Raw genomic sequence first — 24,720 nt, forward strand, 5'->3', positions numbered from 1 at the left:
TGTCCTGACTTTCACAAGTATTCAGGACTTTTATTGAGGTCAGAGGCAAGTGTGCTCAAGTGCTTATGCTGTTTATCATTCAGATGTCCAACATTCAAAAATAAAATTATTTTATTTTAAAATCCATATTTCTCTTCCTACTATTTCTTCCAATATGTTCACAAGATCAAAAATTAAGGCCCCACACCACTGTTAAGCAGCAATAAGTACCACTGACTCTGTGAGACATTTTTCTCTACACTAGCCCAGAAATTCTCAGCTCTTTACTCACATCTGCTTAAATCGTTTATCTTTATTGAGATTTTATCTACATAAGACATTCAGTTCTACAGAGAATAAAACAAAAAAGGAATTTGGACTCCTACAGCGAATCTCAACTTCATTAAACAAATCAGCACATTTACCATTTCCTGTTGAAAAATAAAATTGCTAAACAATGTCTCCTTTAAAACAAAAGTAAATAAATCCAGCTATCCAGCTAGAAGACTACACTTCCTTTTTTTTTTTTTTTTTTTTTTTTTTTTTTTTTTTTTTTTTTTTTGAGAAGGGAGTAACTAAAAATATAAGCAAGAACCAGGCTCAGTGAGAGGGAAGGAAAAGAATTTTTATGCTTTCTCATGCAGCTTTTCAAAATCAGGGGGCTGCTCAAATCTACCATTCTATTCCTGTAACAATGTGATGGCCAGGGCAAGCAGTGCTCCTGTGCTGGGGCAAGCTCCTTTGCTTTCCTCAATTTTGCTTTCTCCTGCTGCTTTCTCAATCTATCCTGGTACAGAGCAGAGGCAAACAAATAGGCACACCAAAAGAGAGCAAGACTGGTTGAGGCTGGAGAAGTTTTGGACTTGCTGTAAGGCACACTGCTAACCTCAGGGCCCTCTGTATGGGGTGCAAAACCCTTACCCTGATTCTGGTCTGTTTGCTAATTCCCAGCCTGTTCTCTTCCTTTGTTAATCCTGATCCTGCTCTATCTCCATATTATCAATAGCTCCTGATGCAGCATTCCTGCTGTCTGAGTAGGAGCTGCAATAAAGGCAGTACAGAAGCACAGCCCTCTTGGTACAAAGTCCTTTGTGCATAAATATGTCATTTACCTTTGAGTTCTGCTTCCCTAGGGAGCACAGAGCAGTGCTGAACTACACGTGTAGTCCTCTCTCCTTCCCTTAGCTTCATAACTTCTGCTGCCCCTTGTGCTCTTCCCTTGGCCCTTGTGCCTCTTCTGGTCCATCACCTTCTTGCCTTTTGATCTTCCAACAGTAAAGGGGGATTTGGCTGTCATAATACAGGTACCTAATATTTAGACAGCTGGGTCTGAACTCATATAGACAATAATCTTGTCCTAAGACAGGTGTCTTAACTAGGCCAGATGACTCTCACCTTTGGAGTGCTTATTTCTCCCTGTTGATGGAAGCTGAGGGTCATGAGCAGAGACTCAGGTGTTTATCAGCTAAGTATCAAAAATACTCCCCAATAATCCAAGTTTAAATACTCAATGAGATCTTTTTACAGATTATTCATTTGACCATTCCACTGATTCTGTAGCCTGTATTCTTCAGACATAGGGGATCTGATTGTAGGTTTCTCCAAATGTGTTAGTTATCTTTTCTGTCCTAGTATGCTAGCTTTTTAAAAGCCACAGTGTTAGCTATTCAAATGTTGTCTACAGCGGCCAACTTCTTTTCTTTACCTGTCCTTTGACTCCTTGAATGTATTGTTTGATAAGATTTGCAGACTTGCAAAAGGGCTTAATTCAAAATTCTCTGAAGAAAGAATCCTGATTTCCTTATGAATTGTAAAAGGAAGTAGTCAAGCAAAGAAGATTAATGACTTCTTATAAAAAATCTTTCATTACAGAAAATCTTCAGAATGTAGTACATCCTCCAGGTTAAACAAGTAGGCCCCAAATATACCTCTCATGAGACTGTCCTTTGAGCAGATGCAATAGATAAAATATCAATCACTTGCCTGATGAAGAACAATGAAAACATAATTTATCTTTTCTGCATTGTTGATCTCGATGTTCAGGGCCAGTGCAGAAGGACAGAGGTGTGATGTGCTAACCACTATGCCCTATCACCTCATTGCCAATCTTCAGGAGGGCTTTAGCATAGAAACTGCACTTCTCTCAAGCCATACTGGTTGCCCTGCAGGGAGACCTTGCAGTGAGGAGCTCTGTGCTCTCCCTCCCAGGACCAGGGATCTGGCTCTACAGAGTCAATACAGAAAAAAATGACAGAAGCAGTTCAGCAAAATAGCAAGGTACTTGACTGGTAGTTCTACTATGTCTGATCAGATTAAGTGAAACTCAACAGCTGTTGTTTAGACAGTGGGTGGGTTCTTTTTTATAATTAATTAATTTTTCTCCCACTACATCACTAGTCCATGGTGAGTTTCACATAGTGGGACTAGACAGCTGCTAAGCCATGAGCTAGCTAGTAAGCAACAGGATATTTTGCTGTTCTGTATGTGATTGTAGTGCAATTTAGCCTTCGATCAATGTGTAAAGGCAAGGACACATGAAAAAATATGAATTTTGTATATGAGATTTATTGGCTGGAAATTGGCTGTATTCAATTAAAAGCAGCAAGCAGAGATATATGACTTCATAGAAGATGTGTTTAAATTCCAAATTAACTCATGTATCACTACTATATCCAAAATCACTTCTCAGTCTTGACAGCCTTAAGCCTCATAACCTGAATTTTTTTCTGCATCTCCAGGATTATTTTCAGTCCTCCTTCAAAATCCCTCTGAAATTTCTGTATTCTTCCTGAGAAGACACACAGAGTCCAAAATACTTTAGTCACAAAATATAAAGCCACAAAGTCACATTATTTCTGCATGATTATTCACTTCCCATTAAGTCCTAAGGTCACAGTAAAGTACCTGTGAGGGTACTATTAAGAAGATTCACATCAGTTTCTATGATGACTACAGGGTCCTCCTCTGAATCATTCACTTCATCACGTTAGTTTCAGCAAGCTTCCAAGAAGAATCTGGTGTAAACATGGTACATCTACCAGAAAGATATATTAACTTACAAGAAAACTGTTCACATTTATCTGAGAAGATCTACCTTTATGAAATATCTTCCTGATAGACATTAAATAAAGCAACACCCATGGCAATATATGGCAATATCCCCCTGCTGGAAAATCCCAAGGTGTGTTAAAAATTAACAGAAGCATTTCACAGACCTCAGGCAGCTCCTCTTAAGACTCCTGGGTGGAAGTTATAGAGTACTGTTGCATGACACTGAATGCTGCACAATGCTGTTCCCTGCTACAGACCATTACCTTTTATTATTGAGATATATAATCCACAATACATGCAAAATATTCAAAACCCAGATGTCCCTTAGATGCACATTCTCTGTTCTATACTTCACTCTAAATCTAACATTAGCTTTGGTTGTCATTTATCTTGTTCCTCACATAAATACAATACTGTCCATTATCTTTATCCTCCATGGCTTCAGGTATTTTAAATCTTTCTTCAGCTGTCCTGAACTAGCCATGTTGTCCAACCTATACATTAATTATTTTTACTTATTTTCATCTACATGTTTTCATTATATACAATGTATTTCATATATTATTATGACTTTCTTTGTGCCATTAGAATACCCAAAACATTTGGCTTGAACTACTTTTTGTCCAACTTCACGTTCCTTCACTTTCATGTGGCAGTCCTCTTACAGCATCTAGAGTAACAGCCCTGAAAGATTCTACAGATATAGGCATATTTTGCTCTGCTGCACGTTGGCAGCATTTGTGCAGAACGACAGATGTGGATGAACTTCACAGCATACCAAGATTCTTTGGCTTGAAGCTGGCTACATTCACACCACTAACCATGACCGATGTAGGTGTATCTCAGCACCTGTGATTTTCCCATCAACGATCAGCTTTTCCTTGTTCATCATAACTGAGATGAAGTACACTGTGCTGGACATTAAGAAATTGTATTTTTATATGTTACCAAAGAGGAACCACTAGCCCAGAGGCAATCCTTGCAAGTCATCATCTCAAATCCCGTGTAGCTGCAATGTCACATTGCTGGGTGACATTCCTCACAATTTCTTAGTCTGAAGGTAAAAAACTTTCTATCTACTTATTTTTCTCCCACTGATGCCATTCCACGTCCAATCTTTCACAGTACAAATCACTTCACACATTCCTGTCGCTGGTATTAGACCGAGCTTCCCACAACCTCACCCAGCAGCTGTGGGGTGCCCGGGCCCCAGCCCCAGCCCCGGCCCCGGCACGAACTGAGCACCGGCGGCCATGGGGCTGAAACCTGGACACTCCTCCTGCCTGGGGGCTGGTCTCTTCTCCCAGGCAACCAGAGAGACGACAGGACACAGCCCTCAGCTGTGCCAGGGGAGGTTTCTTTCGGATGTTGGGAGGAATTCCTTCACTGAGAGGGCGATCAGATATGGAAATGAGCTCCTCAGGGAGGTGGGAGGGGTACCGTCCCCGGAGCCGTTTAACAAACTGGATGTGGCACTGATGTAGTCTGTTCGTGTTCGTCATAGGTTGGACTCCATGACCTCAGAACACTTCTCCAACCTATCAGACTTTGTGAGTTTTACTTCTGGCTGCCCACAACTCCAGATGCTGTTCAAACCCTTCGAGGATCCCGTTTTCCACTCCCAACGCCCCCCTCCGCCCCGGGATCCCTCATTTCCCATTCCCCACTCGCCCCTCCGCCCCGGGATCCCTCATTTCCCATTCCCACCTCGCCCCTCCACCCTGGGATCCCTCATTTCCCATTCCCACCTCGCCCCTCCACCCTGGGATCCCCGCCCACCCGCCGCGCGCACGCGCACGCGGCGCCGCCTCCGCAGGGAGCGCGCGGGGGTCCCGCCCTTCCTGCCGGGAAGGAGGAGCGGGAGGGGGCGGGCGCAGCCGGACGGGAAGATGGCGGACCTGGAGGAGCAGCTGTCCGACGAGGAGAAGGTAGAGATGGATGGATAGGTTGCGCCGAGCCGCGCTGTCCTCTGTCCCTCTGTGCCGGCGGGGCTCCTGTTTCGGAGTGGCCGCGCAGCCGGGCCCGGCCACAGGAGGGGCGGGCGGAGGGTCGGGGTTGAGGCCGAGGCAGGGCCGGCCCGGCCCGGCCGCATCTCCCGCCGCGCCTTGTACGGTGCGGGTCTGGCGGGGGCGGCGCCCGGGGCCCGGCGGGGACGGCGGCCGCTCTGCCGGTCCCCGCGGCCGCCCCCGCCCGGCGTGCGGGGCGCGGGGCCGTCAGGGAGAGGCAGGAGAGACGCGGAAGGGCTTTCCCTTCCCCCACCTCCACTTCCCGTTCCCGAGGCGCCGTGCCCCTGCCCGCCGGCTGCTCCGAAGCACCGGCCTGCCGTCCCCAGGCAGCCCCGCGGGCTCCGGGAGGAGATGGGATGCATGTGATTTACGGGAGGAAGGAGCTATGGGGATGAGGAAGGCTGTTTTGCTTCCTGCTAGGAGGCAGTAATTGGGGAAGTGTGAGGTCAGGGAGCAGAGGGACTGCGTTAGAGATGTACCACATACTCTTTTTGTGGCAGTTGGAAACTCAAATCTAAGGCAGATTTTTCCAGAAAAGTCTCAAAAGGATCAGGATGTTTTGTGAGACCTCAGTTATCACTGCTCCTTGTCATCCTCTGGGGGATTCAGCTTCACAGCAGCTGCCTGTTTCCAAGCTAGGGTGTGGTGTTTTGTGTACATGGTGCACTGCTTCTGCCTTTATGTAACGCATGCTCTTGCTCATTTTCCCCTTTAAAAACTTATATTCTCATGTCTGTGGAAGTTGTGAGATGACTCAAATGTGGAAGGCGTCAAAAAATGATGTTTCAAACTTATATGAAGTTAGAAGGATGTCTAAAATATCCAAGTGGTTACAGTAAAACAGATTTTCTGTTTGACCCTGTTTTATAAGTAGAGGTGCATTGGTATGCCTAGGAGTGCATAGCACTAGATCTTGCTATCCTCTTCCCAAGAGCTTTGAAGACTCTGCCTTCATCTACTTAAATCACATTCCAAGGCCACCTCTCTCTTGATACAAGTAGTAATGTGATCCAGAAGTATAAGTGGTAATTGTGTTTTTTCTAGCCCCTTATAGAAAATATAAGCAACACTAATCCAGTGCATTGTTCCAGAAGGTATGCTGAAAATACTTTTACTATAAGTTATCTTGCCGTCAGTGAATGGTTAAGATTGAAAGGGATCCTTGGACATCATATTGTAGAGTCCTCTAGAACAGGCTGCCCAGTACTCTGTGCAGGTGGCTTTTGGAAATCTCTAGGGATGCAGACTCCACAGCCTCCTCGGACAACCTGTGGCAGTGCTCAGTCACCCTTGTAGTGAAAAAGTGTTTCCTTGTGCTCAGATGGCACCTCCTATGTTTCATGTTATGCCCATTGCTTCTTGACCTGTCAAATAATAAAAGACAGAATGACAGTTTTACCTTTTCTCTGTATGATCTTGGCAGCCCTGCCTGTGCTTTTGTGGCTGATGGAGTTAAGTTCTGAACTATCTTCCACTCACTGATTTTGTTTTTTCTTTTCTCTGAAAATGAGTGCAGAGACTCTTCCTGCCTTGGTGTAAGTGAATAGAATGAGCACTGATCCATTGTAAATTTAAACTGATTTCTCTATTAGTCCCATGTAAAATTGATTGTCCTGTATAAGTGGAATTTTCCAAGCCTGAGAGTATATTTTATTGGCTAAGAAACCAAAGATGGGTAACACTGCAAACTCATGGAAAATATACATGTGGCCATATACATGTGATACCTTGAGATTTTATTTCTGACACGTTAAGTTGTGCTGTCATTGTACAATAAAAATGTTATTTTGAGTATTCAGTTTTACTGAGCTTAAAAAAAAATCAGCTGAATGGCATTTGACAAACACACCCTTCTCACTCATCCAGTTGTGACTATAAATAAATGCAGGAGTAGATGCAAAGAGGCAAACAATGATTTTCATGAGAAATAAATCTGATTGCTCTTTTATATACTTTCCTTTCATGATACAGAACTGATAATTGAAGGCTGATGCAGATGACGGTGGTGGTGTAGTTTTATGGATCGTTTCAGTAGAGAACTTAACTAGAACCCTGAAACTCCTCAAGGAGGAAAGAAGGTGAACCAAATAACAATGTTTTTTGTCTCAGACTTGTAATAATGGTGGTGTATGAGCACAAATAAGTAGGAGATCGAGTGATGTAATGAAAGAGCAAGTTCAGAAAGGTCTTTGATTCATATCTTAGTTCATGTTTAGTCAAAAGATTTTAAGTGTTACAAAGGCAGTAAGCAGTTCCATGTACCTTACTATTGCTGGATTTAAGATGACTGTGTTTAGCTGTAGCATAATTCAAGTTTAAAACCTGCAGTGTTCAGCATAATTGAGAATATAGAAAGGGGCATAATTGGAACAGTGGCAAGCCAGATTATTTACCTGACCTGAAACAATCTTTAAAACCAAGGAAGGAGAAGAACCAGAAAGAGCATTTCAATATTCAAGACAGTTTTGAACTCAGTCTTGTTCCTCAGATTCCCGTTTTTAAAGAGATTTTGAAGCCTTGTTTTTCTTTCAGTGATGCAATGAGTGTTGCATCATTGCAACAATACAAGGACTATTTGTAGCAAATAAGGTGTGTAAGATTTGTGTGGATCCAAAGATCTGAAGTTGGACCATTGCCAGTGAAAGTTACTGGTTTTAGCATCCAGGAGCAGCGATTTATCAGTGCTAAAGACAGCTTTTGTGATCCACAGTGTTTTGTAGTTGGGTTATTCTCATAGGTCACTGAAAGTTCAGAAGCTTTTAGGTATGTTGAATAGCATAAGTTTGTTTGTTTATTGATTCAGTTTGTTTATTTAAAAATGGGGTGTAAGAGGTGGAAACCTTGAAACCCTGAACTCTCAAGCAGCAAAGTCATCACTTCTGCACCCTTCCTGTAGATAAAGCATCGTTGCTTAACAAGTTTTGAATGTAAAATCTATTCATGTGTGCAGGATATTTGAAGTAGTATTGTTGAAGTCCATTTTTTGCAGTACAATTTTATTCTATTTTATGTAGAAATTGTTTTCTTACCTGTAGCTACAAAAAACCTAATAAACATATATAAAAATATTTTAATTAGCATATTAGTGGGGATATTAAAGGTACAATTTATCTACATGAGTGTAGGCCATAATTAATGAAAGGTACGTATTTTACTGTAAAAGTTGCATTTGCTAATGTAAATACTCATTTGCAAACAATGGCACAAATATAAAACAGCACAGAAACTATTTAAATCATAAAACTAGTGTTCTCTAGTCCATTTTTGGTGACTTGAAGGGACATGTTTTCTGTAGGTGTACTTGGGATTTTTTGTTTTTAATGTGAATCTATAAAGTACAGGAGTTAAATAGCTGTGTATGAATTGAGATACAGCCTCAGAAAATCAGGATGCCTTCAGGGAGGAAAGGATAACACATGAAGTTTTTAAATACCAAATTAGCTCTTGCACTCCTTAAAACGCTAAACTTTAATAAACATAGGAATTGTCAAACATATTTTTTTTAAAAAGGCACTAGACCTCTTTCAGTAAGTTTATATCTCAGTAGTTTCACTTTTTGGAAAGATGGGGTTTAACAATATGATTGGAAGAAAACTTTGCTTGTAATGAGGAAGTAGTCCTGTTTGTGTAAGTGAGCCTGGATGGCTTCCAGGTATTTCCTGGTGCATTGAGTAACTTTGTAACTTCTTAAATTTGTAGATTTTGATGCCTAATTTACCTAATAAAGTTAAAGTAAACTCTGCAGTGTAGTTTTGTCAGATTAAGAAAACCCCATTTCTTACATTGGTGCTTTGGAGTGAAAAGTCTGTGCCAGTAAAATGAATCTCTCACCTGTAATGTTGTCTTTAGAGCATAATACATTTACAGCAGATTGCACTTACATGTACAAGCCCACCAATCTGAAAGGCTCAGGTACTTTTCTCAGTGCACATATAAACTTCTTTCCTAAAACTGCTTTGAAAGCATTAGCAGAATTTTTGACAGAAAAAAAAGTTACTTTTCTAATTTACATGTGTTAAAGCAATTCCTGTGCTCTACAGCATTCATTTTGAAAGGATTTAGACGTCTGACTTTCAGAATTGTGTCAGATGAGACCTGGAGACTGTAGATGAGAGGAGCTGCATTTGAATAACCTTTTCTGGGTATAATTGCACTGTAATCAATAAAGTAAACTTTCAGTCTTGCAAGTGTACTTGATAACATTTTGATGAAATTCTTTAGTAAGAATGAGGAAGTTAGGAGTGCTTTTCAGACTGACATGTAATTTTGAATATTGGAGCCCTTCCAAGATATAAGATTTTCATGTCCATGTCAGGATATACTTGAAAATGTGTGAAGATAGTATGTTGTCTTGAGTTAGTTTGGGTTTTTTTGACTAAAAATGCATCAATACCATTGAGGTTGAAGGACAGTTCACTTTGAATCACTTTCTTGGGAAACTGTTAAACACTGTCTGAAGAAGTGATCATATACTGTATGTGCAAATAATAGCTTGCTTTGCTTCTACAGTCATTCTGGCTGGAAGAAATTCCTGAAGGTAACTCAAATGCTGGTTAGTCAAATGGGCCAGCTTAGATAAGGTTGCTTAGAGACTTGCCCTTTGAGTTTTGGGTATCTCCAGGAACACAGACTGTAGTAGCTCTCTGGGTGAGGTATTGCAATGTTTGTCTAAGCCCTCGGTCAGTAACTTACCCTAATTTACAATTGTTGCAACTTGTGTACAGTGCTGCTTGTCTTTTACTCCGTACCTGCATAGTAAGTTACTGTGCAAATCAAAATCGTTTGCCTTTTTGATAAGTGAAAAGTAATTACTTGAAGTTTGAAGATGAATACAAATGAAACCTGTTATTATAAATAAAAGATCAGTGATTTCTAAAACTTCAGGTTATATATTCTTTCCTTAGTACTAGCTTGAAGAAACTGGGTGCCTTTGGGGATTATGAATTCTACCATGTTAGGGAGTATTGGAGTATTCATAATGCAGTGGCACCTCGGAACCATCAAAAGTCCCTCTTCTTTCTGTCTTTGTACTCTCAAAACTTCTTGCAGAAGCTTGCTACCTAGGAAACCTCATAGCTCAAGTAGATAATAGAAACAAATTGAAGCAAAAATAGAGTAATAGGACAAGATATCGGCAAATACAGAGATGAAACTGGAGACATTATTTTATGATGTAACAGATGTGATTTTATTGCCTACCAATACAGTGTTCAACCTACAAGTTCTACTGTGAAATTCTGTTTTTGCTTGGTTTCAATTTTGGCAGTCAAAAAAGAAGAGGAAAAGGGTTTTAGCTGCATTATTTAGCAAACCCATGTATTTTTTACAGGCAGCCCTGTATACTATTCACTTTCAGGTTCTGGGAGTGGGATGTAAATGAGTTGAAAGTGCTTTTTGAGAAATGAAAGCAGGTTTTTGAGCATGTGGCAATTACTTTTTTAATCCTTGAGTAAAAATCTTCTGAAATGTAAAAGACTTCAAATACTTTCTTAGCTTGATAGAAGGCATTAAAACCTTGAATAGATAACTTAGAGAATTGTAAGACGCTGGAATTGGGAGGGGGAGACATAACAGTTGGGGTGATCCCTTATTCTGTCCATTTTCATAGAGCAAGCTCTGTTACGTTCTTTTTCTCTTACTACTAATGAATCTGGGCTTAGTGTCCTTGGAGTATCTCATTATAACAGATGATCTCAGTGTAGAAGGAAGAATCACTTTAAAAACTTGGGCTTTGTAGCAGAAGAATACCTTACAAATATGAACCAAGTGCTTTTTAGCTTACAGTGGATACCACTTCGTAAAGACTGCTGAGAAAGAGAGGCCTTGATGCTGCAACTGAGAATCATGTGTGTTGATGTCCCTGTAACAGAACATCTTGGGTTTTTATGTGGGAGATGACACTGGTGGTTTCTTTTGTTGTGAAGTCTTAATTAGCCATTTCGTATACCATTTACTTCTCAAATAAAACTTAGTGCTTTTGTTTTTCATGAAATGTAAAATTTTACTACTTTTTCAGTTTTTAGTGAATGACTTTTGCAAGGAAGTAATTTTTTTATGCTGCTTATCTGTTGTCTAGCTGATCCGTAAGCTTAAGTAAACAGTTGCTCAGCTACAATTCTATATATTTATATATAATTATAAATAGTTGTATATAAATATATGCATTATACAATATAAATAGGCATGTATAAATATATATATAATAAAAGGTTTCCAATTTTATATGCTCAGGAGTAGTAAGAGTAACTACAGAATAACATGGGGGAGATTTATCGTCTCTTTTTTTTTATGGTTAGTCTTGTGTGTTACTCAAATAACATCCTTTGCTTTCATATTCTTTTTTGCTGTCTATGTCTGTTGCAGTGACTTTCAGGAGCCCTGTTTTGAGTTTGGGTTTTTTTAAATCTTCCTAATATGATGCGGTGTGTAAAGTGATTTTAAGATGTAGACTTTTATGATATTTACATACTCTTCTGCTGAAAAGTCCTACAGTGAAGCATCCACCACCTTTCAGAGTGGTTATTTTTGTGAAAATAAATCTCATAATTGAAGTCATGTTGTCAGGTAGAAAGAATGCAGCTAAATTACCACATGTTGTGTAAGATTTACTTTTTGCAGCACTGTGAAGGGCTGGTTACATATTCTTAAATACTTGTGTATTAAAAATAATTGAGGAAAACACATGTTCTCCAGATGCAATGTAGCTTTAGGCATTACAATTAAGGAAATGTCTGTTCAGTCAAGGCCATAGGTATGGAATGTGCCCCTCCTTTCCTGTGCCACAGAACCACATTTTTACAGGGTTTTTTTCCTTAGCTCTTCTAGAAGCAGAAGTGAATTGGATACTGCAGAGACTTTTCAGTTGAGCTTGGTAGGAAGGCAGTTGCAGTGCTACATTTATATTCATTCCCTCTCTACCAGAGTCACTGCCTTTGTTCCATGTTTGTGTGAGATGATGGATGTTTTGGGATGCTGTTTTGCTGTTTGAAGCTGTACCCATGGGTATGGTGAGGTTTTATGAGATGCTGTGAAGGCAGTTTGCTGCTGACATGGGGTAATTCCTTTCTCTCATTTTTGTTCTTGGAGCTTGTCCAGCTGTTTGGAGGCTTTTTTGCCTCACTAAACTGTCAGCAGCAGGAAGCAATAACAATTATTTAAAGCTCTTTTTTAGCTAAATTCGTTGTTATCATCTTGCCACCTTCTAAAGCAATTCTTTAGCTAGATCAATTTGCTTGTCTGAATGCTCACAGAAATAGATGAGCACTGATGATACATAGAAGTTTGTAAAAATACTGGTGTATTATCCTGGGAAGTATCTAACCCAAAGATTTAATGAGCAATTGGAGCCCAGTACTACTAAATATCTAGCTATCCAAAGGGGAAGCTAGTTACATTTTCTTTAAACACTGAAGGGTTTACAAAGTCAGAAACTAGGTTGAGTTTGGATAGAGCATCAAGCATTGTATCCTGCAAGTATTTGAACCTTAGACTGTGTTCCCTTATGTGTAATACATGTCAATGCAAAATTCATTTTGAGTGGTAGATGTCAAAGCAGTTTTGCTTTATAAGGAACAACGAAGGTGCATAATGAAAAATAATGGTGCAGCTCAAGCTGAACTTAAATCGCAAGTTTGATTCAATCTCAGAACTAAATAAAACTAGGTGCTATGTCCAGTATCACTCCAGTGAGTACAAACTGTATCCCTTATTTTGAGTGTGACTTACAGATCTTGAGAGAATTCAAACTTGCTTCATTTAACTGATGGCTGTGTTAATAGTTATGTGACTATGAGCTAATTGTGAGAAAACCCTGTAGCTACCTGTAAATAGTTAAGTGGGTCACGACAAACCCATTTGTTTAGTTGCAGACAGGTTTTTAACAAGAGCTACACAGAAGGCATGACTGAGAATAGCGCTCTCTAGTCTCTACTGTTCCTGGAGCTCCCTACTGGATGTGATATCTCATCATCTTTTTTTTGCCAAACACAGGTTTCTGTGAGTGGGAGATTTATTGTGTGTTGTAAGATAACAAGGGTACCCTCTGGAATTCAGAACGTATAAATGCATGATGTACGATGCTTTGAGCCTGCTGTAACAGTGATAAAAGTAACTTTGGAAAGCTCTTTTTATTCCCCTGTGATTAGCAACAAAGTTGTCTTTGACTGGAAATTATTGTGGGAATCTTTTGCACGCCCTCCCTCTTCCCCCCTCTCCCAAATTTTCATGCAATTTCTTAGGTAAAAAGAGCTTTTAGTATCTATTTCACTATTTCATTTTTATTGCTGTGGAGCAGTGAACTTTAACCTGTTAGGACTGTAGAGGAAGGGGTGGGTCTCTGCCGCAAAGAGTTCACAGCTGAATTTCTGAATCTGAAATAAGGAATGTATAGGAAAGAGTAAAGCTGAGTATATGGTTTCACAGTATCCTGCTTATCAGCATGTTTTTTCTGTGCAGCATGGATGTTGATTGAAGGAGTGAGCTGTCAGGGTGCCTGCCTAGCAAACAAAACTGAAATAACTGTCTTTCAGTCGAGTTACAAGGGGGAAAGAAAAATGGAAGAGGGAGAGTTTTAATGTGTCTGCTACTGTTAAAAGATGCACCTCAGCAGAGTCCGAGGAGCGAGCTGCCTTGGCGGAGCTGACAGTGGCACTGCGGAGCCCTGCGCTGGGAGCACATTCATTCTCCTTGACCATATATAGGCACACACAGCGCACAGGGTCGGCCTTCTCCAACCAGTGGCGCTTCTCATGTGGCAGGAACAGGAAGAGTGAGCTCGGGGCATTTGAAGGCGCTATGTATAACTTCTTAAAAATTAAATTAGCTTCGGAATGGCTTAGGCTGGAAGAGATAGAGGAGTAGGATTTCTCTCATGTACCTGATGGGCAGTGAGAAAAATTAAATTGTGAAATAAAGGCAGAAGTATGGAAAAAAAGTAGATTTAGCATAACTGCCACCATTCTGTATATTACTATGTTTATCTTTGCTTGTGTAGTCTGAAAACTGCAAATATTGTTGTAACTGAGTGTAGGAATTTGTTAATAGATCAATTGTTTTAATCCCTAGCAGAATAAAGAATTAGGCATAATGCCTAATAATTGTATTCATCACATACAACAGTCCCATCCTTTTCTCTTTCGCTAGGCTTCTCTGTATGAATTTTTACCTTACTTGAAATAGTGTATAAAATCAATAAGCTTGTAGGTTTGATAAACTTTGAATTGATGTGATAGGTAGCATTTGGCTTCACTTGAATTCTGAAAGTAAATCTTGCTAGCTCTTACCTACTGAGAGAAGACTTCAATTTAAGCAAGATTGTGAATGGTATAAATGTGAAAACTGGATAAAGAGAGTGGCTGCAGTGGGGAATGCTTCCCTTCTCAGTGTTTCAGAAGTAATTTTTATACTTTTTTTTTAAACTTGCTGTCAGCTTCTGTATGATTTGTGAAAATTAATGCTCAAACCTGTACAAAGACACAATTCATAAAAACATGTGCAGATGGGGTTTTTTTGCATTCAAGAAATTTAATGTAGAAAACACATGGTTCCTTACACAGGTTTGTGGTAAAAGCTGGTTTTTTTGTAAACCACTAGTGATCAGATGTTCTGGATTAGTGAAGTCTGAAGTTTATAGTTTCTTCCTACTCTGAAGACTTGAAGCTGAAAACTAACTCAAATCTACATCAATAAAACACTGTCTTAAACTTTGGGTAGTGTTTTGGGAGTAACTACAGTAATAAGTGGAGAAACTTCAGGTATTTTATGTCTTTGAGTTTTCTAAAGGAAGACTCAACTGTAACAATTTTTTGTTACTTGCTGATACATGTATAAGTTTCTTGTACTGCGTGTAAAGGTGTGTTTCTCTTGAAAGGAAAAAGGTTTTGTCAGCCAAATCAATTTTTAGAAGTCTCAATGCATTGAACAATCGGGATTGGTTGCAATTGTAATGCACCTGATTGGTTTTCCTAAAACTATTTTCAGCAGGTACAACTTCTTATCTCAGATTGACTTAAGAGCACTTTAGTTTTTTGCCTTTCACTTTGTATTACAGGCTATGTGCATTTTTAATTTATCTTTTTTTAGTTGCCCATGAACATAATATTTTATATGGACTGCGCCTTTGTTTTAATTGTGCTTCCCCAGGTTAGCTAGTTGAGGTTTTTTGCTGCCAAAGGGGGGAGATCTTCATCTCGTAGAGGTTCATGGAAGTGCATTCATTAATCCTTCAGTATCAGTCTGGGTTTGAAAAACAGGAGCCTCCTTTAGAGCATATATTTCTGGAAAAAATCAGTGGCAATAAATCTGTAACTGCTTTTCAGTTCTAATGTGTCAAGTGAGACTACTGGATTTGATTCTTTTATATGGGCTTCCTGTATGTATTAATTGGGGAAATAATGGCTTTATCAGATACTCACCACAGAGAAATTAATTCCATTTAGCTGCTGAAGGAAAGTGGATTACTTTTAAATTGGCTTCACAAAGGCAGGTGAGCATAATACAGAGTGTCTTAGCTGTCACATTCTCATCTTCTGAAAACATGCTGGATTTTTTTTGCTTTTGTAAACATGAATATCCTTTATACTTGTTGAGATATTCATTGCAAATTTGCATGATTGTTTATCTGTTCTATAAAACGTTTCATCTGTGATCAATTTTCATACATAAAACTATCAGTGAGAAATTCAATTTACTTGTAAAATGTTTGTAAAAAGTAATGTCTAGGTTGGTCTGTCATGAGGACATCTGTTACATCTGAATGTTTTTGAATTAATATTACTTATAGTGTAGCTAATCTGACTGATGAGAATAGTTCTTACTGATAGTGAAAAAATTAGCAAAACCAGATTTATATTACCAAAGCAGCGAAAAATGAGGTAGTGGCCCAGTTTTCGTATTGACCTAATGTCTCACCTTACAGCTGTTACTAGTTTAAAGCATGTGGCCATTCAGGGTGCAGTTTGGGCACCTATGTTTTGCTTAATTTTGCTTCTATAGCTGCTGCCTGCCCGGAACTGATGAACATGTTATTTCACAACTCCAAATGTCTATAAGTCTTGTTTCACTGCTTGCCCAGAGCTAACCTGGCCTTGGCAGGGGTAAGCAGTCCTGTTCACTTGAAGTCAAGGAATCAAGAATTGCTGTTCCTTCATCTTGAGCTGGGAGTCAGCCCAGTGATAGTCATGCTGAAATCACACAACTAAATACTTGCTTTTCAGGGCTGATCTGTGACCCTATTAATTGGTGTCATGGTTTAACCCCAGGCAAGCCACCAAGCCCCACACAGCCACTGTGGGATTGGGGAGAGAATCGGAAAGGTAAAAGTGGGAAAACTCATGGGTTAAGATAAAGACAGAAGGAAAGCAAAAGGTATGTGTGCAAGCAAATCTAAACAAGGAATTAATTCTCTGTTTCCCATGGGCAGGCAGTGGTTCAGCCATCTCTAGGAGAACAGAGCCCCATCACATGTATTGGTGGCTTTGGAAGTCAAATGCCATCACTCTGAAATCTACCCCCTTCCTCCTTCTTCTCCCACTTTATATACTAAGTATGATTTCATATGGTGTGGAATATCCCTTGGGGTCACCTGCTCTGGCTGTGTCTCCTCCCAACCTCCCATGCACCCCCGACTTCCTTGCCAATGTGTCAGTATGAAAAGCAGAAAAGGCCTTGGCTCTGCGTAAGCCATGCTCAGCAGCAACACAAACAGCTATGATCAACACTGTGTTCAGCACAAATCCAAAACACAGTCGTCTACCAGCAACTGTTATGAGAATTAGTTCTGTCCCAGCCAAAAGCAGCACAATTGGTCATTTGATAAAATGTGGTGGTGATAGAACCTTGGAGCCTGTCTTGTCCCTCTTGCCCTTGTCCTTCATAAGTGCTTTAATAATACTGTAGGTTAGCTTTGGTTCACATTTTTATATTACTTTGGCTCGAGCATTGAGCTGAGTACAGTGCCTTGACTTCAGCAAGAGGTAGAGGAGTGTGGGGATTCGTGATTTGGATAATGTTGGTAACGTGGATAAGATTTACGTTCTTTTAATTCAAAGGACACAATCCAAGTTGCTTTAATAAGTAGCCATAGAAGTCCTCTTGCCTCTCTGTACTCTTTGGAAAAGAGTGAACTCTGTGGCATTTATCTCAGTATAATGCAAATTCATATTTACATGGAAAGAGGAGTTCTGATGGTAGGCATTTGAGGTAGCAGACAAAGGCTGTCTGCAATCCAAAATGCAACATTGAGGTTAGAAAGTTGGGAACTGACAACTTTTCCATTTCCAGTATCCAGCTCAGAATGGTCATGTTCTGTTAGTGATCTGAAAGCTGCCTGGGCTGGTCACATGGGATCTCATGAGGGTTCAGCACTGCTAATGAGGCAGCTAAGTGCTCTCCCAGGACACTTTAACTTGAACCACCTCTCCTGGAGACCCTTGTCTGAAATTTGGGCCCTGTCCAGAAGCAGGGGCCCAAGCATTGACTGTATTGCTACCCTCAGTTGTAAAAGCTGTTTTCTTGTCAGTTCAAGAGCTCTAGCATGCTCAGACAGTTCTTTAGTAGTTTCAAATACAAAGAAATGTGCAAATCTAATACATTCTTTGATTATTTTTAGATATTTCTAATGAAACGTGTGCTTCTCAAACTCCTTAATTTCAAGCAGTGCTCCCTGGTGCTGAATTTTCCAGCTCTTCACTCCATAGATACATGATATAAGGTGTTGGAAAGGGAAACTGTTTCAAGTAGTATCCTGTATTTGAATAGCAACAGCATATCAGGATGCGAGAGCTTTAAGTGTCTGGAGAACTTGGGTAACTGTAAAGGTTAGGAAGTTTCGCCAGGTTAAGTTAGGGAACCAATTTTTAGTTTGTTAGTTTTTATAATGGGTGCCTTTAACAAGGCAAGAGAGAAAAAGAATGAATCAAAGTGTGTCCACTAAGTGACATTCTGCAAGTAAGGATGTCACTTAGTGGAGAAGTTTAAAAGTTGTTTCATATTTAGAAAGTATTTTTGTGGGGTTTTTTTGCAAGCACGTGTGTCTGCAGTAGTGTAGTGAACCAGCTCAGGAACCTGGTCTGGAAAGAAAGAGCAATAACTTTCCTGATTTTGCTCATTGTGCTGTTGTACGAGGGCTTGTGCAAGCAGAAGAAGAGAGAAAGCCAGGGCAGGTGTGCATACTTTCAGTGAAAATACTGGCTTATGCTGCATTGGCTCTGCAAGAAGCTGTGGCTGAAGGCCTTTAATTACTAACTAAGATCTCAAAGGTTTCTGTAAGCTTTATCTGCTGGTACTGTGGTACTAAAAGGTCTTAGGTAGATGCAGGTGAAATTACTTGCCTTAGTGAAATTACTAGCTTCAGTGAAATTATGAGCTTTAGTGTCTATGCCGTGTTTTTAAGTTTTATCTGTTAGTGTGGACCTTTTGGAAAGTACAGAACCATATGATATGTAGTAAAATTGGAAGAGAAGCTTTGAAGATCAAATGCATCTTCATCATGGTTTTTGGCTCTCTTGGATTCTGTATTGATTCCCTGGCACCCATGGCCTGAAAGCTGACATAGATTGTGAATATATTGTTAATCTTATGTGTTATATTCATCTGTTTGCCAGTAAAAGAAAACATGAATGACTCAATTTCACCATCTGCTTCCATCACATATCATCTCTATTCTGTTTGAAGAGGTGAAACTTTATAGTCTGTGTTTTTAATAAAGACCAAGTAGTTGAAATAATGTGAACAAATATGTGAAACAGTGGGAGTTGTACAGTTTCAAGTCTGGCTGTTAAAACTCCATAATGCATAACTGCTTTGAATAGTAATGAATGCAAGTATATACAACCACATGATTGTTTTTGTATTTAAGGTGCGTATAGCAGCAAAATTCATAATTCATGCTCCTCCTGGGGAATTCAATGAGGTGTTCAATGGTGAGTATCTGTCTGCTCTGCCCTTTTATTTAAGGTATCTATATTCAAAATTGCGTTGCTGATTATTCTCCTGAATTTCATGTAGCTTGTATTGTAGCAGCTCCCTTGCTATAAGGGCTGGTTTTGTAGCTGGGCAAGATAAGCTTTGCAGTCACAAAACAGCTTGAAGTTTAAATGCAAAACAAGGGAAGTACTACTTTTCTTTGTGATGTGAGAACAAGCTTTGTTTTGAATGAGTCATGAATTAACAGTTGCAAGGGTTTCTGTTTAGAAAACAGATACTCTTATTTTTCATCTTTGATAGACAATTATATTTTTCAACAAAAAGTAAACTAGCAGAAATTAAAATAATCCTTTTTTTTTTTTAAGAAGGAATATCATTACAAATACTTAACCTTGAATGCACAAAAGACTACTGCCTAGTGCCAGGTGTGGAAAGACTATTAACCTCCAAATATTTCTAACCTTTAAATTCTGGGCACACTCCATTTTACTGAGTGTATTGGTAAACTGATAGGAAACTTAAAATAAGCTTCTTTGAATTATTGTCTGAACTTTACCTAAGATGTTATTTGTTGAAAAAAAATTGGGTTTTGTCTGTCATCAAGATATTTGGGCATACATATAGTATAAAAAGTCAGACTTTATAGTTGTGGATTACAAATGTTTCTGAAGCTATTTAAGTAAAAAATGAATGTTTGGTATATTAAACCTGTAGTCTGTGTCAGACTGGAGAGAGCTTGAGTTTATTAAAGAATGCAATGCTTTTACAAGTACCTTGTTCTTAGTTAAACTGTGGCCAGCTGATTATTATTTGAGATTAGTTAGTAGTTAATTTTTGAAGTGAGCAGCTTACTAACTCAGCTTTCTGAAGATTATTAAAATTTCTTGGAGTAGTACTGCCTATAGATTCATTGTTATGCTAATTCATAGTTGCAACTGCCTGCTCAATAACAGAGTACCATGTGTTTGAAAACACATAATGAACATTAGATCACAAATGCCTGACCAGTGTTCAATGAGATTTAGGCTGCCTTCTTAAATAGACAGAGAAAGCTTTTAATTCCAATTGAAAAATTGTGCATTTGGTTGGTTGGTTTTGTGTGGGGTTTTTTGAGTATGTGAGGTGATTTTTTTCCTTTAGGGTATTTTGTGTTTTGGTTTGGGTGGGGGAGTTTGGTTTATTTCAGGCGGGTTTGCTTGTTTGTTTTTTAAAGAAAAAAATACCTTAAATATGATCCGGATTTTTTTTTTTACTTTTCACTTGAATGATACCTTGGAAATATTTAAAAGAGGTTTACTATGTTCTGGCAAGACTAGTGATTGGTTAGTTAATGAGCAATGAATTAAATTGTTATTCAAACAGTGTCCGGTAAAGTCAAGTACATAAATGAGAAATTAGCTGCACAATAAATATTAAATAATTTTGAGGAGAGTATTGACTTTATTCTATATTCATATGTTTCTTGTATCATGGAAGATAAAATGCTATGGTGGTGTCTAGTCTTCTGCCTAGTAAGTGTTATTTAGGAATGAGACTAAAAACGGTAGGGCTTAAAATCCAGTAAGTTCAGTGCATACCATATCAGTGTCATCAGCATACAGTAACAATAATATAGGGTGAGGGAGTTGGTAATATACATTTTAAAGGAAACTTGGTACAATTCTGTGCTGTTCTCATTCAGAGCTTTTCATAAAACTTGATTGACAGATTCCTAGAGCCTGTAGAATACAGCTTAAATCTCTTTGCCAGATTGTCTTGGAAGAGATCCATTTCTATACTTTTATTTCAATTTTATTCAGTGAAAATTATAAAATATGAAGCAATAAATTTCCTACCTAGTAATCTCTGTGGGTATAAAGTAGTTTTTGGGGGTTTTTTGTTGTTTTGTACAGTTTGTTGATACTTGTTATATGACTGAAACAAGTTTCTGAGTTAATTGTACTTATATGTTGTAAATACTCCTTTCAGATGTTCGGTTGCTGCTTAATAATGACAATCTTCTCAGGGAAGGAGCAGCCCAGTAAGTACCAGATGTCACATACTCAGTTGCATAAAAGCAAGATGTTTTTTCAGTAGGACTTGCATAATCAGTAAGTGGTTCATTTAAAGATGTGTGCTTGGCGAGTAAAACCCTATAGTGTGTGTTGGGCATCTTTGATCAAGATCAAATTCTCGGCAGAGGAGAGATCTGTATTGTATCCTAATGATTAGAGCAACTTCATTTTCTGTTTCAGGGTAGATGTTGCTTGAACATCTGTAAGATACTGCATCCTTAGACCCTACTTCTGTATCAGAACATTATGCCTACTGTACTTTCATACCAAAATTAGTTTCTTCTGTAAGAGTGGAGATACGTGGCTTAGTAGGTTGGATCCCTGTGGAATTTAAACTTTATCTGCTCCTCCAGTTTCTATGGGTTACTATAAAGCTTAGGTGTTTGTTTACATCAGGTTACTTCTGAATGTAAATTTTTGTGTAATGGCAGCTGGAATTTTAATGCAATCACTAAAATGATTCCAAGAATTTTAGAAAGCATTAATAAAGCATTAATATAATTTTTTAATGTGTCATTGCCCAGATTATTAGCTATTATTTATATCCCTTAACTACTACAAAGTAAAAAGATTGTGCTTGATGCAGGCTTTTGTTGGTTTTTTCTCTTGTAGTGCATTTGCACAGTACAACTTGGACCAGTTTACTCCTGTAAAAATTGACGGTTACGATGAACAGGTATGAATACAGTGAAATACTTGCAATCTTCCTTAAACTGTTCAAGATATTCTGGTATTGGAACAGTTCTTGGCAAGAAAATGAAAAGAAATGCATCTACCCTACCAAAACATAGAGATGGTGCCCATTCAGTAGTACCAGTACCGTAAGTTAATCATTCAGGGGTATCTAAAGAGCTTGAAATTTTAGTCTGCAGTGTTGGCTGAATTCAGTGTTTGTAAAAACTATTTGTTCCATTGTTAGTAGCAGAAGACATGAATTTCTGTCTTGCATGGTTTGTTGCAATAAGAGAGTAAGATTCAATATTTGTTTTTCTGAGGCAGTGTATCATATTTGCCTTCTCCTCTCTTGCTGTATGCATATTTTGTTTAAAATGTAAGTTTTAATGATTAAGCTCCCATCAAATGCAGGATATAATTCGATTTAGCATGGCATTTATTTTTTTTCACTGAATAGCAAATGTTATTAACTAATTTTATGGTTTAATGCATCTAATATAATATAAATATATATATAAAAATGAAATTTAAATTTTATAATACAGGTTTTGATAACAGAACATGGTGATTTGGGAAATGGAAAATTTCTGGATCCCAAGAACAAGATTTCTTTTAAATTTGATCACTTAAGAAAGGAGGCTACTGATCCTAGACCCCATGAAGTTGAAAACGCCATAGAGTCCTGGAGAAATTCAGTTGAAACGGCAATGAAAGCATATGTGAAGGAACATTATCCAAATGGTGTCTGCACAGTAAGTGCTAAATTACATAACCACTGTACCAATATAGATAGATATAAATTTTAAAAGGGAATTATTGTAAATCAGAAAGACAGGCAGTTTTGACTGTAAAGAATTTATTCCTGTTGGGGGTTCATGAAAAATGCAGGAAAACTTCAGAAATTTAATGTTTTTGCTGTTGGATTATTAGTGAGTGGTTACTGCAGGTCATAGTGAAGATTTACCTCTGTATTTGAGCATTTTAATTTAAATTTCTTGATGCATTTAGACATTTTGTGGACTGTTGCAGGTTGATCCTGCTGATCTTGGCTGTCTGGCTGGCTGCTTAGAAGGGGAGAAAAATTCCATAAAATAAAAATGTTTACATTGGCTTGATTTACTGACAAAACTGTCTTAGTAAAGCAAACTGCTTTTGTTCCATCATATCTCCTTTATATCCAAGTGCTGTATTCCTATTACCAGAACTGGTGGTTTTGATAGCTTCTTAAAATAAAACCTCTTAGTCTGGACTAAAATAGTATTTGCTTGCTGTTACAAGCCCTATGACTAAATCTCAGCAAACTTATCTATTGATAGCTGATCTGTGCTTTATGTTGATGTGACAGAAAAATTAACTTGGGGGGGAGAAAGTAAATCAGCTGCTGAGTTAACAAGTTGAATTGGATTTCCAGGCAGTCAGATGAATTCCAGTTCCTATAAAGGAAAAAAAGGAAACCAGTTTGGATGCCCGCTGAGATTATTTTTAGTAGTATTTGATTTGGGGGTATAAAGCAGAAAAGAGGCCCAAACCCACCCTTTTTGCTCTTCTGTACAGGTTTAAATTGTCATATAGTTGGTAGAATAACTGATGTTTGAAACCCAGCTGGTAATAAATGTATATTGTCTTAGTAGTCACTGTTACAGGCTTAGAATTCCTGTAGTGGTTGAAAAAGGAGTTCACAATATATAAAATTCAGTTGATTGGCCATCAGGTTTTTAATCTTAGATATTTTCTGCATTGTAATAAATACTTTAATGTTTCATGTACAGAATATTATATATAACCATAATGGTTATAAAACGAAATTTTAGTTATGTAACAATAGTAGAAACAGATATCTAAGCAGTTTGACCAAGGTCTACTCAAACTTTGACTGTTCTTTTTTTTTCCTTCTTTCTTTTTTTTTTCCTCATTAAGGTGTATGGTAAAACAATTGATGGACAGCAAACCATTATTGCATGCATAGAGAGCCATCAGTTTCAAGCAAAAAATTTTTGGTAAGTTCTGTATGGATCCACAGACAGTAAAATACAGCAAACTAAATAATTGCCATTACACTAATAATACTTAGTTCAGATAAGAAGGTGGATGCATATCTTGATTGGGACCCTTCTTCTCTTTCCACTTCACTCCCAAGTTTTTCTGCTAAAACTGTAGAAATCTCTTCCTTTGTGGTAAGTAAAATGGCAGATTGTGTACCTGCATCTTCTTTGTAGAACTTTGCAAAATTCCAAATTACGCATATGACATACGTGATTAATTTTCCTGTTTATCACACTGACACCAATACTCATGGCTGTCTTCCCTAATACAGTTGCTTTGGCTTGTTTTGCTTCCTTTTTGATTGACACAATAAGACCAGTTCCTTTTAGTTTGACTTTCTCAGAGAAAGAAAGTGACCAAAAATCACTTTACGGTGGGACTTAAGTAATCAGTTTTGGGGTTAGACAGATAAAGGTGGTTTTGGATGAAATAAAATCTTACAAACTGCAGCTTTCTTTCTTTTTTCCTGGACTTGGTTCAATGATGTTTTCCACAGTCTGGAATGAACTTTAGCTCCATACAGGAAACTGGCCAGAGTTGACATAAAATGTCACAGTATCAAGAATAGGTTAAGAACGTTATATCCTAAAGATAGCTTATATATGCAGTTGTCAGAAGAAAGGTATTTCATGATTTGGTTTGGTATTTTGCATCTGCTTGCAGTTTATATTAGCAATCCCACAAGTAATGAATGGAACTACAGAAATCTTTGGGTTTTGATTCTGAAGGTGTAATTTGCCCAGTACACTGATTTTTATTGAATTTGCATAGATAATAAATATTTTTCTTACTAAATTAAACTTGACAAGTTTAGTTAAGTCTGCATGTTTTATATCAATATTAGAAGTAACTTTAAATAATACTGGTTTCCTTTTTAGTTTGGAAGTATGGATGAATTTTGATATTCCAAATAATTAATTTTATAGTCTTTTAAGAAGAGAAACAGATATGCAGCAACTTTTTATGGATGGAGAAAATCTTTCTTGAAA

The 24,720-nt window shown here is 38.3% G+C and overlaps 1 protein-coding gene and 1 long non-coding RNA gene across 2 annotated transcripts in view; one reads left to right on the plus strand and one right to left on the minus strand.

Moving 5' to 3' along the window:
• Positions 1–2,524: 2,524 nt before the first annotated feature.
• On the minus strand, positions 2,525–4,395 carry LOC132327705 (uncharacterized). Its single transcript, XR_009486579.1, has 2 exons — positions 2,884–4,395; positions 2,525–2,767 (listed from the first exon to the last, which is right to left on the minus strand). It is a non-coding gene; the product is annotated as an uncharacterized LOC132327705 (long non-coding RNA).
• Positions 4,396–4,529: 134 nt separating this feature from the next.
• CAPZA2 (capping actin protein of muscle Z-line subunit alpha 2) overlaps positions 4,530–24,720 on the plus strand; it is a 32,668-nt gene continuing 12,477 nt past the window's right edge. The window contains exons 1-6 of the mRNA XM_059847147.1: positions 4,530–4,958; positions 18,892–18,955; positions 20,928–20,979; positions 21,626–21,689; positions 22,234–22,440; positions 23,606–23,685. Of these exons, the coding sequence (XP_059703130.1) occupies positions 4,545–4,958; positions 18,892–18,955; positions 20,928–20,979; positions 21,626–21,689; positions 22,234–22,440; positions 23,606–23,685 (881 nt within the window). The 5' untranslated portion in view covers positions 4,530–4,544. The remainder of the gene's footprint in view (positions 4,959–18,891; positions 18,956–20,927; positions 20,980–21,625; positions 21,690–22,233; positions 22,441–23,605; positions 23,686–24,720) is intronic.

This window comes from Haemorhous mexicanus, chromosome 5 (genome assembly GCF_027477595.1).
Source record: "Haemorhous mexicanus isolate bHaeMex1 chromosome 5, bHaeMex1.pri, whole genome shotgun sequence".
Classification (NCBI taxonomy): Eukaryota; Metazoa; Chordata; class Aves; order Passeriformes; family Fringillidae; genus Haemorhous; species Haemorhous mexicanus.